At 33.1% G+C, this 17,245-nt stretch overlaps 2 protein-coding genes across 2 annotated transcripts; one reads left to right on the top strand and one right to left on the bottom strand.

The window, feature by feature from the left end:
• The first annotated feature begins 145 nt into the window (after nucleotides 1–145).
• On the top strand, nucleotides 146–13,315 carry LOC105217488 (protein slit). Its single transcript, XM_011192513.3, has 9 exons — nucleotides 146–274; nucleotides 972–1,281; nucleotides 6,938–7,482; nucleotides 7,562–7,784; nucleotides 8,451–8,587; nucleotides 8,667–8,819; nucleotides 8,894–9,074; nucleotides 9,142–9,281; nucleotides 9,368–13,315. Exons 3-9 carry the CDS (start codon nucleotides 7,077–7,079, stop codon nucleotides 9,637–9,639), a joined length of 1,512 nt encoding a protein of 503 aa, XP_011190815.1. The 5' UTR covers nucleotides 146–274; nucleotides 972–1,281; nucleotides 6,938–7,076; the 3' UTR covers nucleotides 9,640–13,315.
• On the bottom strand, nucleotides 13,056–16,149 carry LOC105217487 (ornithine decarboxylase 1). Its single transcript, XM_011192512.3, has 8 exons — nucleotides 15,879–16,149; nucleotides 15,214–15,305; nucleotides 15,000–15,157; nucleotides 14,270–14,393; nucleotides 14,033–14,206; nucleotides 13,515–13,760; nucleotides 13,382–13,450; nucleotides 13,056–13,318 (listed from the first exon to the last, which is right to left on the bottom strand). The coding sequence occupies exons 1-8, from the start codon at nucleotides 16,132–16,134 to the stop codon at nucleotides 13,178–13,180; spliced, it is 1,260 nt and encodes a 419-aa protein (XP_011190814.3). The 5' UTR covers nucleotides 16,135–16,149; the 3' UTR covers nucleotides 13,056–13,177.
• Nucleotides 16,150–17,245: the final 1,096 nt, after the last annotated feature.

The raw sequence follows: 17,245 nt of genomic DNA on the forward strand, positions 1-17,245 counted from the left end.
TTATCTCTCAATATATCTACAACATTACTGACTTTAAACGAACTTTTATGGTGAAATGGAGAGAGAATGGTGAAAAACTCTGTGCTTAGCCGAACGAACCCCATTCGATGGGTTTCCGAATGCGTTGTAAAAATGTACTCTCACTGATATTTCTTTCAGTCTCTGGTTGTCGATGTCACAGTGAAAACGCGCGCGCGGGATTTCCTGTCTGTTCGATAAGCGTTGAGCGAGCGCAGCAAATCGCAGTGAATTTTATTGGGACGTTGTGGCAGACGTAATGAAAATTAACTTATATAAAACCCATTTCCAATACTTTTAAATAGTTAAAATGAACGGCGTAGCAAATAAAGTAGAAGTAGAAAATTTCGGTTGAATATTATCATATGAGTAGTTTAAACAATGTAGATATATCTGCATATGTGTATGTTTTTGCTCTACGAACTAAAAACTTTTGGAATAGCTTATAACGAAAGAAGAAAAGAATAAACTGCCTGTAGATATACCAGACGCAACGAGGAAGCAACAATTAATTTCCCTTTTTACAAAGTGAATGTCGTACAAACTTATTAACCGTGTGTGTGAATGAATGGGTATTTGGGGGTAGAACAATAAGTGGGTGACTTTCACAGGCCTATTCTTTGGGGTGGCTATACATATGTGTGTGAATGTGTGATGCGCCTAATTTCAGTCTGTGTTGTCAGAATATTGATTTTCTTAAGTCACTGTTATACATGCACAACCAAACATTATGGGGCATGCACGTAGTACCCATGTTTGTAGGTATTTGCGTGTAAGTTACACACATACATACATGGATTCGTGCATTAGAAAGAATATTGGAAATGAACCCATCAACGAATATACAGTATAAATTCATAAATCATTTATAACCCAAATATATACATTTATGTTAAAGGACTAAGTTGATTACAATCAAATTTATTTTGACCACTTGACACTTGTGGTTGCAGTGAAATCAACTCTATTCCAACCTACATTCCTTCACTCTGGCTTCGATTTGGCGCGTACACACTTACAAATATGAATATAATATGAACTGGCGTCCGATGAGTTTATAGGCCAATAACTGGAGTAAGAGACGTGGTCGTGTCTTTATATATATAGATAAACAAATAAATCCGATATTTATGAGTCAGCGCTTCGAATTGCTGTGGATTAAATGCGTATGCATGCATGTAAATGACTTTGCCTTTAATAAAACTGTGACCGAAGACATGATAATATCGGTAATTTTGCATGGGATGACGATTACTAATTTAGGTGAGTGATAATAATGGTTATAAGTATCTTACTTTTGCATGAATTCTAATATTTAATCTATTGACATGCAAACATATATACATACAGAGGTAGTCAAAATTGTTTACACATCGGACGTTTGTTTACAAGATTCACAGAAAAAGCTTTTGCTTGTTGTAGTTGTTGTCGCAGGGTAACAAAATGCTATGTTGTTATAACCCTTGATCTATTCCTGAGAGAATGAAGTCAGTTTGGCAAGAATAGCTAGAAATATGGCGGAGATATAAGCAAATGAACTGAATACTCGCAGTAGTCAAAAGTATTTACACACAACTTGAAATGGATTATCCTGTTATTTTTTATACTCTCGCAACATGGTGCAAAGAGAGTAATATAGTTTTGTTCACATAACGGTTGTTTGTAACACCTAAAACTAAACGAGTTAGATATAGAGTCATATATACCAAAGTGATCAGGGTGACGAGTGGAGTTCAAATCCGAATGTCTGTCTGTCCGTCCGTCTGTGCAAGCTGTAACTTGAGTAAAAATTGAGATATCTTGATGAAATTTGGAACACGCGTTCCTTGGCACCAAAGGAAGGTTGCTTTCGAAAATGAGTTAAATCGGACCACTGCCACGCCCACAAAATGGCGAAAACCGAAAACACATAAAGTGCCATAACTAAGCCATAAATAAAGTTATGAAAACAAAATTTGGTACAAAGGATCGCACTATGAAGGGGCATATTTGGATGTACTTTTTTTGGATAAGTGGGCGTGGCCCCGCCTCCTACTAAGTTTTTTGTACATATCTCGTAAACTGCTTGAGCTATATCAACCAAACTTTCTGGAATCGTTTCTTTTAGGTACTGCCTTATACATTCCAAAAATGGGCGAAATCGGATCTTAACCACGCCTACCTCCCATAGAAAGGTTATATTGAAAACTAATAAAACAGCCTTAATTCAGTAAGGAAAAACACCAGAAATGTTAGATTTCATGGTAAAGATGGCACAGAAGGGATACACTCAAATTAGTATACAAATTTTTAAATGGGCGTCTTATGGGCCAAAAACCATATCTCCGAAACTACTCGACCAATTTCAACAAAATTCAGTTTGTAACAATGTTTTGGCATCCTGATGGTACAGCTTGAAAATTGGCCAAATCGTATTACAACTACGCCCACTTCCCATACAACAATTTTATAATCGAACTTATTCTTTCACCTTAGATAATGCAAATGGAGATATCGGAACAAAATTTTATAAGCTATATACGTATATAGCATTAACAGTAATCGGACTATAACATTGCAGGTACCGAACCAGGTACCGAACATGAGGACCTCAGTGCCTATGACGGTAATATCCATAAATAACCAAGATATCTCATTGAAATGCAAAGGGCACATTTTTCATCAAATATTAATAGGTTTTCTCCCATCTTATTTCTTTTACCTTAGAATACATTGCATTTTTCTAATGGATTGAGTTTATACTGCATATATCTAAATAGATAATGTCGAAATATAATTATGATGATTTATTTCGATAATAATTGTGCCTTTAAGAGTATATCAATCAAGTGAATCTATGCCTAATACGGTATGTTAATATGCTACCAAATATAATTGTATCCATTCACGGTTTCGCCGAATCACGATTATTTATTTCCTTTGCATTATTTGTATACTCTAGCAACAAGTTGCACATAATATAATAGTTGTGTCCACCTAGCGGTTGTTTGTAACACTGAAATCAGTCTCTAACGTTTCAAGGCCCCAGATATCGAATGAGGACTTTAGTGCCCATGGCTATTTTTTCCTGAAAATATCCTAAATATATACAAGCCAATTTTTATACTCTCGCAACAAATGTTGCTAAAGAGAGTATTATAGTTTTGTTCACATAACGGTTGTTTGTAACACCCAAAACTAAACGAGTTAGATATAGGGTTATGTATACCAAATGGATCAGGGTGAAGAGTGGAGTTCAAATCCGAATGTCTGTCTGTCCGTCCGTCCGTCCGTCTGTGCAAGCTGTAATTTGGTTAAAAATTAAGATATCTTAATGAAACTTGGCACACTTATTTCTTGGCACCATAGGAAGGTTGCTTTCGATGAGTTAAATCGGACCACTGCCACGCCCACAAAATGGCGAAAACCGAAAACACATAAAGTGCCATAACTAAGCCATAAATAAAGCTAAGGAAATAAAATTTGGTATAAAGGATCGCACTATAAAGGGGCATATTTGGATGTAATTTTTTTGGGGAAGTGGGCGTGGCCCCGCCCCCTACTAAGATTTTTGTACATATCTCGCAAACCAATAGAGCTATATAAACCAAACTTTCTGTAGTCGTTTTTTTTAGCCACTCCTAATACAGTCCAAAAACGAAAGAAATCAGATCATAACCACGCCCACCTCCCATGCAAAAGTTAGGTTGAAAATTTCTAAAAGTGGGTTAACTCACTAACGAAAAACGTCAGAAACACTAAATTTCACATAAGAAATGGCAGATGAAAGCTGCACTCAGATTTTTTTACAAAATGGAAAATGGGCGTGGCGTCGCCCACTTATGGGTCGAAAACCATATCTCAGGAACTACTCGACCGATTTCAATGAAACTTGGTTTGTAATAGTTTCCTTGCATCTCAATGATATGTTGTGAAAATAGGCCAAATCGGTTCACAACCACGCCTACTTCCTATATACCAGAACTTTGAAGACAATCTGAATCGTTTACTTTACAATATATATAGTAAGCACTAGTGAAGATATCGATGCAGAACTTTGTACAAATACTATGTTAATAGTGTGGCAGCCCCATTCTAAAAATCGCCGAAATCGGACCATAGGTTTTTAAGGCCCCATATATCGAACACGAGGACCTCGGTGGTTCTAACCTAATATTATGGTTTCCAACTTTCAATGGATTTTATACGAATATGTGGGTCAAATTTTGTATTATATAATATAAATAAAGTTAAATATATAAATTGCGCAGGTCAACTTGATTTGCTTCACTTAAAAGATTTGTTAGTAACGATCCTTTATGAAATGGAGCAAAACGTCAGGTATGTTAACTTTTTTTAATGTCGTGAGCAGTGTAGCATCATTCACTGTTCATGCGGAATGCTAATTCAATGGTGCTGCAATATTAACAGGACTAATTGTGGAATTTTGTATGACAGTTCATACTAATCTTCTGCATTCTCTTTGAGTTATCACAGGTTTCCGCCCAGTTATCTTTAATTGTCCTTGAAATATTTCGTATCCTTTTTTAATAACATCATAAACAGTATTCCTTTAAATTCTATAAATTTCTTTCTGTCTTCAACTTAGTAACAGTCTCCGATCATTTTGTTACCATGCGACAACAACACCAACGAGCGCTTTTTCTGTGAAACTTGTAAACAAAACGTCCGATGTGTAAATAATTTCTAATATAACATTAGATCGATTTTTTCAAACATTGACGAAGAATTTCTTTTGATTTTGAAATGTGTTTTTGTGTGTATTTATGTATATGTGTATATGTATTGTAAAAAGTTTTAAAACCCGTTTGCTCTCTACAGAAGTTAAAGAGTCAAATCAAGTTAATAACTGCACCATATCTATGATAGAATAGTTATTTTTTAGGACTTAGGAATTTTCAATATTCGGAAAAGAAAATGTGATGAAATTTATCACTTTTTTGTGAACGAAAAATTAATGGTTTTCAATTTTTTTTTTTTCAAGTTCTAGTAGTTCAAAAATTTCACAGCCACTTGTGTTCTAAAGATATCTGTTGTTGATATCCAATTGTATCCTTAAGGTATGTGTTGAAGAGTAATTTATTCCCAATTGATTACGTGCAGGGGTCCTATCCTTTTCTGTGGGTGTGTATGTGTGCACAGTATTAGAAATTGGTCTAGTTCATATCTATTGTTACTAACTGTTCACTTAGCGAATAGCCGGTATATCGTAAATACTATAAGGGATTATTCGTGCTTCATTCAACCGTATATCATGTTGACATCGGTTATGTGAGTTTATTTTATTTAATTTAGGTTAATTCGTGCAAAATTACAGAACTTATAGTTCCAAATTGAGAACGTACTTATTTATATATGCGTATATAATATGTACAAGCATATATGTAAATACATTCACCCAGTAGTTAAAAGCTCAATTACACGTTCTTAGTAACGGGTATTTCCTTTAGATGTGTGGTTTTCAATGAGACAATACTATTTTCGATGTTGGACTTTTTGACAGTTGTTATTTGGTTTATACTAAGTTTGGTGGGCATTTCATAATGGACAGACTTACTCCGGAATAACGCTTATTGCTGACATACGCCTACAAAAAGTGGTCGCATTTCGGCTGGGATTTATTAGAGCCAGCTCACTTGCCCGAAATCACTTTTAAAATATAATGCCAAACCCTTAACATTATAATAAAGCTAAATTCTTCTTATTAGCTGTGATTTTAATTGACAAATATTTTTTCTGTATAAAAATCTAGACATCAAAAACTACAATGTAGCCGCTTAATCAGAAAACTGTAACTACAAAGTAACACAGGAATTAAGAATTAAGACAGTTAACTAATTTAACGTTTTAATTGCAAACTAATTTCTGACCGTATAACTTAAAGGACTATTCCATGGAATCATGGTATGTTCCTACTTATGAGTAATCTGAACTCTAGATAATATAATTTACATGCATATATGGTAACGGATAAAACGGGAATAAAAATGTATAAAAGTCCGATTGACATATATTGTGAAAGATTCAGAAATTCGCAATACATATCATATAAAAATTATTCACTACAGTTCTACTTAAATATTTGTTCTATAAACATAAAGCAAGACTTAAACCACGATTTCACTTAACCTCCTTCTTGCTTTCAATAAGTGTCGATGCAAAGATCGAAGTTGTGTGTAATGCATATGTATGTATAGGCAAAATGTATGTAGACCTCTTAGACCTATTTTGATGGGCGTATTATCTTTATATTTATACAAAATTCTTCCGTACGTGTGTACGATACTGTACTCCTCCTAATCGGCTGGACCAGTTTGAATGTAATTTTTTGACTGGTCCAATTTAAATAGAGCATTTAATTAATTTTAAAATATAAATTTATTTGATGTAACCAAAAATAGATGGCGCCATTGTTACTGTATAGAAACCGCCTAATGGTATATACAATTGTTTTGAGGAAATTTGTTTTGGAAATGTTTTTTAACTGGATGTCGCTAATGTTGGTGTACCAAATCTTCAATCCAATTATATATTAATTCTAGTTTTTCTCAATTAAAAAAAAAGTCTTGCTTAATATCCTAATAGCTTGAAATATCATGCGGGACAACGTCTGTCGGGTCCGCTAGTGTATTTATATTATACCTGATATTTATTTGAGAATTTTCTTAGTTTTTAAGTCGTTTCCGATCGCCTGTTGAATTTGCATTGACAAATTTGACGTTTCGCAACTAGTCCTATTGAGAAATAGGTAAACTTTTACTGTGTGGCATTTCTAGAGGCAATTGCATGCGTTTATTATTATATATGCGATTCTGTGTATGTACGCTGTGGTCTGCACGATTCACATTCATTTTGCCACTGATTGAGCTTTATTCATATGATCGTTGGCTAATCATATCTGCTCCGCTTCAACTTGTAGGCATACAATAGAAGTGAATAGAATTACTGGCAGGCAGATTCAACGACGCGACGGATTTAGAACGAGCATCAGATTAACAGTACGGGTGCGTACGAGATCGCGTACATTGTAGTAAAGAGCTAAATAGTGACAGTGCAAAATGGCGGTGGCGACAACAAGCAAACTTTTCGGCGTTAGCAACGTCAGTTTCGTCGTCTATGGCGTAACGATAGCGTTTTGGGCGCTTTCACTTGGAATACAACAAATCGACGCACAAAGCCCACCGCAGCAACAGGTGTGTCCCGAACAGAATGATATTGCACCCTGTATATGTACTGTAAAGAAGAACGGTCTGGATATATTGTGTGAAACCACAGATTTAGCTCATATAACTAAATCTATGGGCACTTTAAAAGGGCAAAGCCCCATAATATTCTATTTGAAATTGCGCCACAACAACCTACCTAAACTACAGGGATTTGTATTTCTGGCACTGGACATCCGCCATTTGACTATTCACAACAGCAGCTTGGCAGCCATAGAAGAGAATGCGCTCAGCTCTTTAGGTAAGTGTGCGAGACTTCTTAGAACGATCTTGAATAACATCTTGTTGCGATCTGAACATTTTTTAAATATGTCTAATAGGTAATGGACTCACACAGTTGGACATTTCGCAGAATCAAATGAAGACTGTACCATCTTCAGCCTTAAAGCATCTCTACCATTTGTTAATCCTGAATTTGAATCATAATAAAATTAGTGTTATTCATAATAATGCATTCGAAGGCATGGATACTTTGGAAATACTTACTTTGTACGAGAACAAAATCGTCACCATAGAGCCCGAAGCTTTCCGAGGCCTTGAAAAGTGAGTAATCAAGTTGCATTAAAGCTAAAATTTCCGCCAACATGTATAATGAGTCGGAATCAATTAAATATATACCTATGCTAATAAAAGACAAGTGAGATATTATCAAGTAATTTCAACGAGATCATATTTAAAATTTGAGTAAAAAATAAATTAGAGAAAGGTAAAGGCTTAAAATCAATATAAATTGAAGTATTTTGACAATTGCACTAAAATTATTCTTAGAAAGTGTACGCCTCAAATTCGAACTAATGTTACTAATTAGTATTAGTAATAATTTCAAGGTCTTCAAAGTAAGAATGAAGGAATTGCTTATGGTTCCAAATTGAAAATATTTGCTTCTAAATTAGTGTAATTAGTAACAAAACTGTCAATAATTTCCAACATTTTGAATTAATACCAGATGTTGTTTAATATTAAGATTTATAAGGTTTCGGAACAATAAGGTGGTACCACATATATTTAAGTAAAACAAAATGATGCATTTCGTCATCCATAACAATGACTTAAACTTCTTTTATATATTTGAAAAATCCAAATCCAGTGCAACGTATTAACATATATTATTGGAAAAGTTTTGAAGAGGCTCTTTATACATCCATACTGCTGAAATTTAAATTTTTTTGAACTAAATTTATAACCATTTATAACTTTATATTTATTTAGAAAATTGAAACGGTTAAATCTTGGAGGAAATGATCTCACTGCGATACCACAACAGGCGCTCTCTATACTTGACACTCTGAAGAAATTAGAAATTCAAGAGAATAAAATCGGCAGCATTCGTGAAGGCGATTTTGCAGGTGCCTTAATATTTACATATATCTATTTGTGGTTTTGTAATTTGTAAATGATTTAACACATTTAACTATACAATTAAAGGAATGGAGAGTTTGGACTCGTTGATCTTGGCGCACAACATGATCACCACTGTACCTGCAAATGTGTTTTCCCATCTAAGTATTTTGAATTCATTGGAATTGGAGGGAAATAAGATAGAAATCATTGACAAGGATGCGTTCAAGGGTTTAGAAGGTAGAAAGATTATTATTTGTTATTTATTGTTGAAATTCCATTATTACTTATTTTTTTGTATGAAAATATTTCAGAGAATCTGCAATATCTCCGCCTGGGCGACAACAATATTCAATCTATACCCAGTGAAGCTTTGCGTCCACTGCATCGGTTGCGTCACCTAGATTTAAGAAACAACAACATAAGTTTTATACAAGAAGACGCTTTCGCTGGCTATGGGGACTCACTGACATTCCTCAATTTCCAAAAGAATGAGTATGTCACGCATCCTAACTGTACACATCCGCAATCGAAAATCTATTTAATAATCTTTTATTTTCAGCTTGAAAGTTTTACCGAGTATGATTTTTGAAAATCTCAACTCACTCGAAACGCTCAATATCCAAAACAACAAGCTGTCGCGCATACCACAAGATATAATGGAGCCAATCACTGATACGCTGCGTATAATCGATATTACAGGTAATAACACTTAAAGTGCCTAAAACGCTGCTTGATTAAATAACAATTTCAAAATAACATATTTCCTACCGAATTCGTGCATCCAGATAACCCATTGGTGTGCTCGTGTGAGCTCACCTGGTTCCCGAAGCTTTTGCAAGATCTGAAGAACAGAGATGACGAAATGGCGCAGAAGAAGAAGCCCACTTGTCTCATGCCCATAGAAAATCGACAATACTACGTACAAACAATGCCATTGGAGAAGATGCACTGCGGTGGCAAAAACGCCGCTCCCAACCTACTCAACAATGCGGTGCTGCCTGTGAACGTGCTCACCAACGTAGCCGTCAGCATATTGGCAGCAGTGAGTAGATTTTAAGCTGCCACACGCTGAGACACCGATGCTGTGAAGCAATTTCATTGAAATTTACGAAACCAATGCAATTGACTGCATTACGCTTTGAAATAAAAGGATCACAAACGCTTGCTCTATTGTACGCCGGGACGTAATACATTCATACAACCAAACATCCATACATATATACATTGGCACAACGCCACAGCCACAGCAGTGGAAATGTTGAAGAGTGTCATAGATACGCGCACATGTATATTTGCTGAGAAGGATTTTCGAATATTATTGAAAATGAAACATGCATACATATCAAACGGATGCCATTGAGCTCCTACCAACATACATATCAACTACTAAGTACTAAGTTTTTGTGAAGAGTATTTAGTATAGCCTATAAGATGATTGAATTAGTTATACACTAACGTTTACTTTTTGACACATGTATTTTGCTGATGCCGAATGTTACCTAAAAGGGAGAACCATTGAAACTACATAAGCAGCTATATGAACTACTTATATCTATGTATTTATTGAAACTAAGTATATATGTATGTTTACGCCTATTATTCCTATTCCAATGTTTACTAACAAGTATTTGCTAATATTTGCTGAAGCTATATATTATAATTTTTATTTCATATACATACATACATACATATATTTAATATACTATATATTGTAATAATCTAACGTCAAAGGGAAGCTACTAATGCAAAATCAATGTCGTCGTTGTGAGATACAATCATTTTTGGGTTTGTGTATATTTAATAAAAGAAAGACATAATCGAAATTTATAAATTTAAACTAAATTAGGATAATTCACTTCAAATTCTATGCATACATTGCCAAACATAGCTAAATGTGTATTTACGTGTATGGCATTAAAAGAGAACCAAATTTCTAAAATTGAAGAGTTTTGTGCGTGTTAAAATATATGTAAGTGCACTAACATGTTACAAGAACTGATTACGGAATAAGTAGTTTGTACTCATAACATGAGCATATGAGGGGTGAAAATTAATATATATCTCGAAGTACATATGTATGTATTTGAGAATGAAAATAGAAATAGTGCATATGGTAAAAAGTGTTTTAGAAATCTCAAAATTTAAATTTTTTAAATTACTTAAAATATTTTCTTTAACTTACAATTATTATAAATATGGAATGTCCAGTAATTTGCTTTAGCTAAATAGAAGAGGCGACCAAAGATTTGTTAAATTTTATTTATTGTTTAATTATTTATTAATATTTATTAAGGAATGTTATTAAATTATACTCAACATTAATATGTTTATTCAGTTATTTAAATTTGAAAAAGCTGTTTTTGAAACATCTTACAGAAATTTTCTGAAAATCTTATATTATTTTTTTTTAGTTTTTAATTAACTTTTCAGCTACTTTTAATTTCTTAAAGTTTTCTTGCTTCTTTAAATACATAAATATATGTTAACAAATTAACACGATCTATCTACCATACATATCAGCATGTGCCATGCAATGCAGAATAGAGATTAAAAGTTGAAAATACATTTTTATAAACATTTACCGGGCCAATTTATTTTCGACGAAAGTGCAAAATAGTTTGTTACCTTTTGGAGATTATATTTATGTGGTGGTATATGTATGTACATATGTACACATACATATAGGTAAATACAAACGCATACTCGTATGTACAATTAAAATATAAGACAAAATATTTTTAGTATTTAAATTTTTTACGAATAAGCCCTGTAAAATATATTCATTGTAATGAGTAATGGCATAGAATCTTTGAGAAACGAAAATATGAAAATATTTTCAAAACAATTGGGTCAGTAATCAAAGGTTGTATGTTTGTACTCAGAAACTGAATTTATTATACACTCAAATGTACACGTAGAGGAATTGAGACGCATTGAAAACTTTTGAGAGCATTTTTTAAAGCATTTTGTAATTACATATATGCATGCTTCTTTTTAGACATCCAATATACAAATGTATACACTAACTTATTTATATTTCGAATTTCTCTTGTCTTGATTAAAAAATATTTTTTAGATCTGTTTGTTGTAATTATAGAAATATTTTATGTATATGCTACATGCTAGTAAACTAATGAGAGGCTTTATCAATTAGGGTCAGATTTGGCAGCTCTTAGTTTGATAGTGTGATAGGCATATTCTACGATTTGCGTTCCTTTAAATACAATTTTTGAAATGTAAATGTTACTACAAATATAACTGTATTTAGTTAAATAATAATAAAGAGCAGCCGGTTTAGTCTTAACAACAATTGCGAGTATTTTATTCAGTCAGTTTTTTCGTTGCATACAATTAATATATAATAATGTACCGTCATGTTGTTAATATCATAATCAATAAGACCCTTTTCATGACTTTGAGGGCAAACATAATCGCCCCTATTCCCGTTGTCGTTATCGTTTTAAAACGACTTAAGAACGCCTATTTGGCATTCCTGTTAGCGTTAACGACATTTATCGAAAATAAATTGAGATTCCCCAATTTAAAACGACTATAGAAACGACATAGAAACAGTCGTTTTTTGTCGTTGCTATAATTGGGAGCGACATAGAAACGACGCGGTTGTTTGAAGGAAAATTTGAAGTGAAGATGAAAATTCCAAATTGGAAACAGTTTGAAATTTTAATTTCTGAAATGGAAAAATAAAAAATCGCATATGCCAAGGACTTTAGAAAAGGGATAAATCCTTTAAATTTCGATTTTTGGGAGGGATATTTTTTTCTAAAAAAAAAAAATAAATCCATTCCACCGCCATCTCGCGTCGGAAATTGTTGGCATTAATAAAATTGCATTTTTATATCTAATAATATATTTAAGATATGAAAGATCTTAAAATTTAAAATGAAGAAAAAAATAGTACTCCAACAAGAGGAGGAGTTAATAAACAGACACTCATGTCTCCTTTGGCTGGACCACTAGTTAGAGTAGTCGGATTAGCCAGAAGCAAGGAGCATGAGGCGCTGGAAGTATAACATATTTTAGAAGAAAGTTTGGAGGACGCAAATGTCACCACTACTTCTTTTAAAAAACCAAATAAAGATGGAAGACTAACATTGTTGTACGTAAGTACAATAATTACAGTGATAACGTTGTTTAGAGTCAATATAGAATAGCATAAAATCAATTAAGGACTGCTTTAAACATGTGTCCCGTTACATAAGAAAGAAATTTTTATATGGGAAAAGCGCTCCTTAAAGTATACTATATAAAATATGTAGACAAAATTTGGATAACTTTTCTTAGGCGTTACGATATACTTCAAGAATACCAATTTAGGAACGAAACGACGATAAGAACGACGACGACTTAGAAACGACTATTAAAATGACAACGACAACGGGAATAGGGCCGAATGAGCCAACAAAAGTTATGGCTTAACTTAGCTGTTTGGGTTTAACTAAAAGGAAGTTAATATAATATTATATTAAAGCAATTATGTACTTAATTTATTTAAAATTTTCACAGAATCAGAATCCAAATATGAGCCAGTAACAAATTAAGTGTTGTATAAATTGGGAAATATTGTTGTTATTAACTCAAATAGCTTTAAAATATAAAGTTTTCGGCACCATGAATCCATTGAAAGGGCTGGCTATCGGTACGGTATATGCTCCCATGTTGGGAAATGCAATCAAATCTCCACAAGATAGATTTGGCAAGTATGCATCCTCGATTATCTAAATAATTTGAAGAACGGAGATGAGAATGATAATTGATTTAACGTTGTAATATTTACATGCCTTATCTAATGCATCGCAGGTGGGGCCCCAAATTAAAGTCTTGAATTTTTTCAAATTTGGATCTTCCTCCTAAGAATTGTTAATTAAATTCTTTATAATTTATTAGAAAAACAAAATGGAGTACTTTTCTTACCAAGAAGTGTTCCACGGTGACTTCCTGGTGGTCATACAAAACACAGTTGAAGGAACCATATACCCCGTCGTTTATGTAGTACATTTTTATATCCGCCTTCTTACCAGATCGCACTTCTCGCTTGGCGTGAATCTTACAAACCAAGGTGTATGCTGAAGCTACGAAAAAGCGACCAGGTTCGGCAATAATTTGAACATTTTCGTCAGGGAAATATTTGTTCAAAGATGAGTTGACAATTGCCGCAATCTTGAAATAAAAGGAGTGCGTAATATTGATAAGAATAAAACAGGATTCAAGAGAAAAAATTATTCAAAGTTTTAATTATTTTTATAATGTTCTTATAATGGCTTTTGCCAATAGACATGCGAACTTCACAGTAAGAACTTTTTATATTGAAGGTCGGTCTTTCAGTTCCTGTTTAACCCTAGTCACTAGAGCCGTCGTAGTCGATAGCATTAATCCAAAGTAATAATAAGTATGTTTGCGATATTTTACTTTGTACATACATATATACTCACAGTAGCAAATTTTTTGTCATCGGCTCCTGGGAATCCACCGCCTATATCCAACAACTTCATGTCGAAACCAAGTAACTCTCCAAATTTAAACAAATTATTTGCAGTAGCAATGGCTCTGTTATAAGCTGGATAGTCACTGCAGCCGGATCCAACGTGGAAACTTGTTCCTATCACCTTTTGGTCATGACATTGCTCATTTGGTTGGGCAAATATATTTAATTTTAATTTACTACTTACGGAAAGTCCTAAACTTTTAGCGAGGAGCATCAAAGCAGCAGCATCTTCCTCAGCATTACATCCGAATTTATCGCCCAAAGGGCACTGTGCAACTTTGGCCTCACACCGAAAGCGTATCACCAAACTTAAACGAATTTATCATACAGTTAATGAATTTAAGTAAAATATTAATATAATATTTAAAGTTATTTGAGAGTTTATGATAATTTATACAGTTATTTTTAGAACCGTAAAGATACGATTCTGATTGTAACAATATTGAATCTGAATGGATGGATACTTTCTATGAGTTGAGTTGGGAGCATAATCAAAATTATTATAGTTGTATTTATGTTACTAATATTTTAAGAATATCCATACCCAATCAATCCAATACTCAAAATCTAAAGGGTTCAAAAAATACTGCAATTGGGCTCAGTTTCAAGGCGACTTGGATAGACAAAACACCCGTCTTTGTTATGTAAAAAAATCTCTATTTCTCTTATACGATGTAAAAACCGAAAGATCAAAGAGTAAGTATAAAATTGAAAATAGTTATCAAAAGGATAGATGCTATGCGACAAATTAAGGATTCTAAAAGATCTAAGCTCTTTTCAAATAACTGAAATTTTTATGATAAACTTTTTCGTAAAAAAAAAATTAAAATTTGGCCTCGGTTGAGATTGTGATCTACAATGTCAGAAAAAGTGCTATAATTAACCATAATTCTTTACCCAAAGCGTTGTCTTACTTTGATTCAGGATAGTGCTCAAAGATTTTATAGATCTCGAACTCAGTGTCCACAGTGCTTGCCATAATTTTTTTCTCCTTAGCATACTGAAGATGACTCGGTGGTTTGCAGGGATTGGCAAATATTATGCCTTCTGGATTGGCTCCAGCTTCCAGGGCCTACGTCAAACATTTTTAAAGATATATATTTTTTAATATTAAAATCATTTACTTACGAGTTTTATTTCATTTTTGGAGGCACAGTCGAACCCGGCGCCCAAATCAGCTAGCTCCTTGACAATCAATGCATCATCATTGCACTTAACAGCTGCAAAGAGAAAATCGGATTTTCGTAAAATACATATATTTTGTGAATAAGCCCTAAACTTAGCTAGACATTTTCAAAACCCTTTTTTGAAAGTTTTTTTGTACTTTTAGTTTAGGGCTTTAGCTTTATTTTGAAGAAAAAATTCAACAATGCATGAGGAAGTTTTCAACGAGGAAAATTTATTTCTGTTTGGGAACATTATGTCGATTTTACAACTCTCTAAATTCCATTTTAGGTATTCTTTTCTATAGGGAATTAAAGGAGAATTCCTAAAACCCATCAACACAGCTTTATTGGTGACATTTGAAAATACTCTGACCAATTTATTCGATCCTTGCCCAGAGTTTTACCTTAAATATTACCTTCCAAAGCTGACATACATATATAAATGTATATGTATGAATACAAATTAAGGTCTTTTACCAAGAAAATATTCACTGTCAGTTTGTTTTCGCTAAATGTAATATTATTATATATCATTCACGGTTTACTACGTCATTTATGTACATATATCGGTTGTATATAACATATATGTACATAGCTATTACATCAAAATTCCATTACGTAGCTCACCATAGTACGGTTTGACACGCGGCATATGCTTAATCCAGGTTTTGTACTTTTTGGCGAGAGTAGAAAGATCGCATATATTCAACGCCTCCTCCATCTCTTCAACGTCAACTTCTTTAACGACTCCTTTAAGGTCTAAAACACCCTCGTATGAATTTATTTTCCTGAATTTGTACATAATTGCCGCGTCAATCTCAACAACGTAAAATATGAACGAGAACTGATTAAATGCTCCAAATTCAATATTAGAAAGACGCATTCTTATCACTTAAATCTTTTCCACATTGAAGACATTTGAGTAAGTGTATTAGTAAATATATATTAGTAAATATACAATATGTGTAATTAATTATGAGTACATGCCCAATAGGAAATGTTAACGTATATTTTTTTTTTTTTTTTGTAGAGTAGTCAAAGGAAAGCTGTGAATATATATATAAAATCGGTACTTTCGAGAATTCAACAAAGGTAATTATAGTCTAAAATCACGTTAGGCATGCTCAGAGAAACTCTTTCTAATTATGGTTTAACGAAGTAATTTTTTATAGAAAACACACAGTGTAGAAATTCTTTTAAACAATTCTCTATAATTATTTTTTTATTTTTTTCGAAAATCTAACTTCATAGCATCTGTCATACATATATGCTAGACTGTTTTATACACCATTGAATTAGCAACGAACTGTAGATTATACCCATATTTTGGATTTTTCAGTAACAATATCCTGTAATTAATAATAATTATTTTAAAAAATATATATATTTAACGTCGTAAATCGGAGAATACGTTTACTTAAGACTCAATCTCCCAGAAAAACTCAGTTTGGTCCAATACCCAACCGAGTGTTGTGCTGTGTATTTAATGTGATGTGTTTGATAAACCCTCAATAAAATATATTTGTGTTATGTATCACTTCAACTTTCCTTTTGCAAGTCACGGTTGTTGGAATTATTGAGTGCACGAGAATTCCTGTTTCTCTGTCTTGTATCTTTCTAGTTAATGAAATATCTATAAATATGCGAAATAAGTGATTCCAACTAGAATAGCTTTAATGGCTAATCATTAGGCTTAGGGTAAAATTTCTATAGCCAAGAACTCAGAAAATTTAGGTATTTAGATTACATGCATCGGCAAAATACCTTGAATTTCAGCATTGATGTCTAAAGGATGGTACAGTCAAGATAACTTCCATAACTGACAGATAAATCAGGAATGAAATTAAAGCGTCTATGGATTTGGGATTTATATATAGTATAGCATGCCTTGAAATTCCGAAACGAATATTGACTAAAATAAGTTGTCAACATATCTAATCTTATATGTACATACATATATGTGAACTTTAGAAAAATCAGTAAATGAACTACTT

This window comes from Zeugodacus cucurbitae, chromosome 6 (genome assembly GCF_028554725.1).
Source record: "Zeugodacus cucurbitae isolate PBARC_wt_2022May chromosome 6, idZeuCucr1.2, whole genome shotgun sequence".
Lineage (NCBI taxonomy): Eukaryota > Metazoa > Arthropoda > Insecta > Diptera > Tephritidae > Zeugodacus > Zeugodacus cucurbitae.

What these genes read in the sequence shown, in the direction of transcription:
- LOC105217488 (XM_011192513.3), top strand. Translation starts at nt 7,077, where the DNA reads ATGGCGGTGGCGACAACAAGCAAACTTTTCGGCGTTAGCAACGTCAGT. An exon ending in GAATGCGCTCAGCTCTTTAG is followed by an intron (nt 7,483 to 7,561) that starts GTAAGTGTGCGA and finishes TATGTCTAATAG; the next exon opens with GTAATGGACTCACACAGTTG. An exon ending in GCTTTCCGAGGCCTTGAAAA is followed by an intron (nt 7,785 to 8,450) that starts GTGAGTAATCAA and finishes ATATTTATTTAG; the next exon opens with AAAATTGAAACGGTTAAATC.
- LOC105217487 (XM_011192512.3), bottom strand. Translation starts at nt 16,134, where the DNA reads ATGCGTCTTTCTAATATTGAATTTGGAGCATTTAATCAGTTCTCGTTC. An exon ending in CTAAAAGTTTAGGACTTTCC is followed by an intron (nt 14,207 to 14,269) that starts GTAAGTAGTAAA and finishes CATGACCAAAAG; the next exon opens with GTGATAGGAACAAGTTTCCA. An exon ending in CCTGCGATGCATTAGATAAG is followed by an intron (nt 13,319 to 13,381) that starts GCATGTAAATAT and finishes CAAATTATTTAG; the next exon opens with ATAATCGAGGATGCATACTT.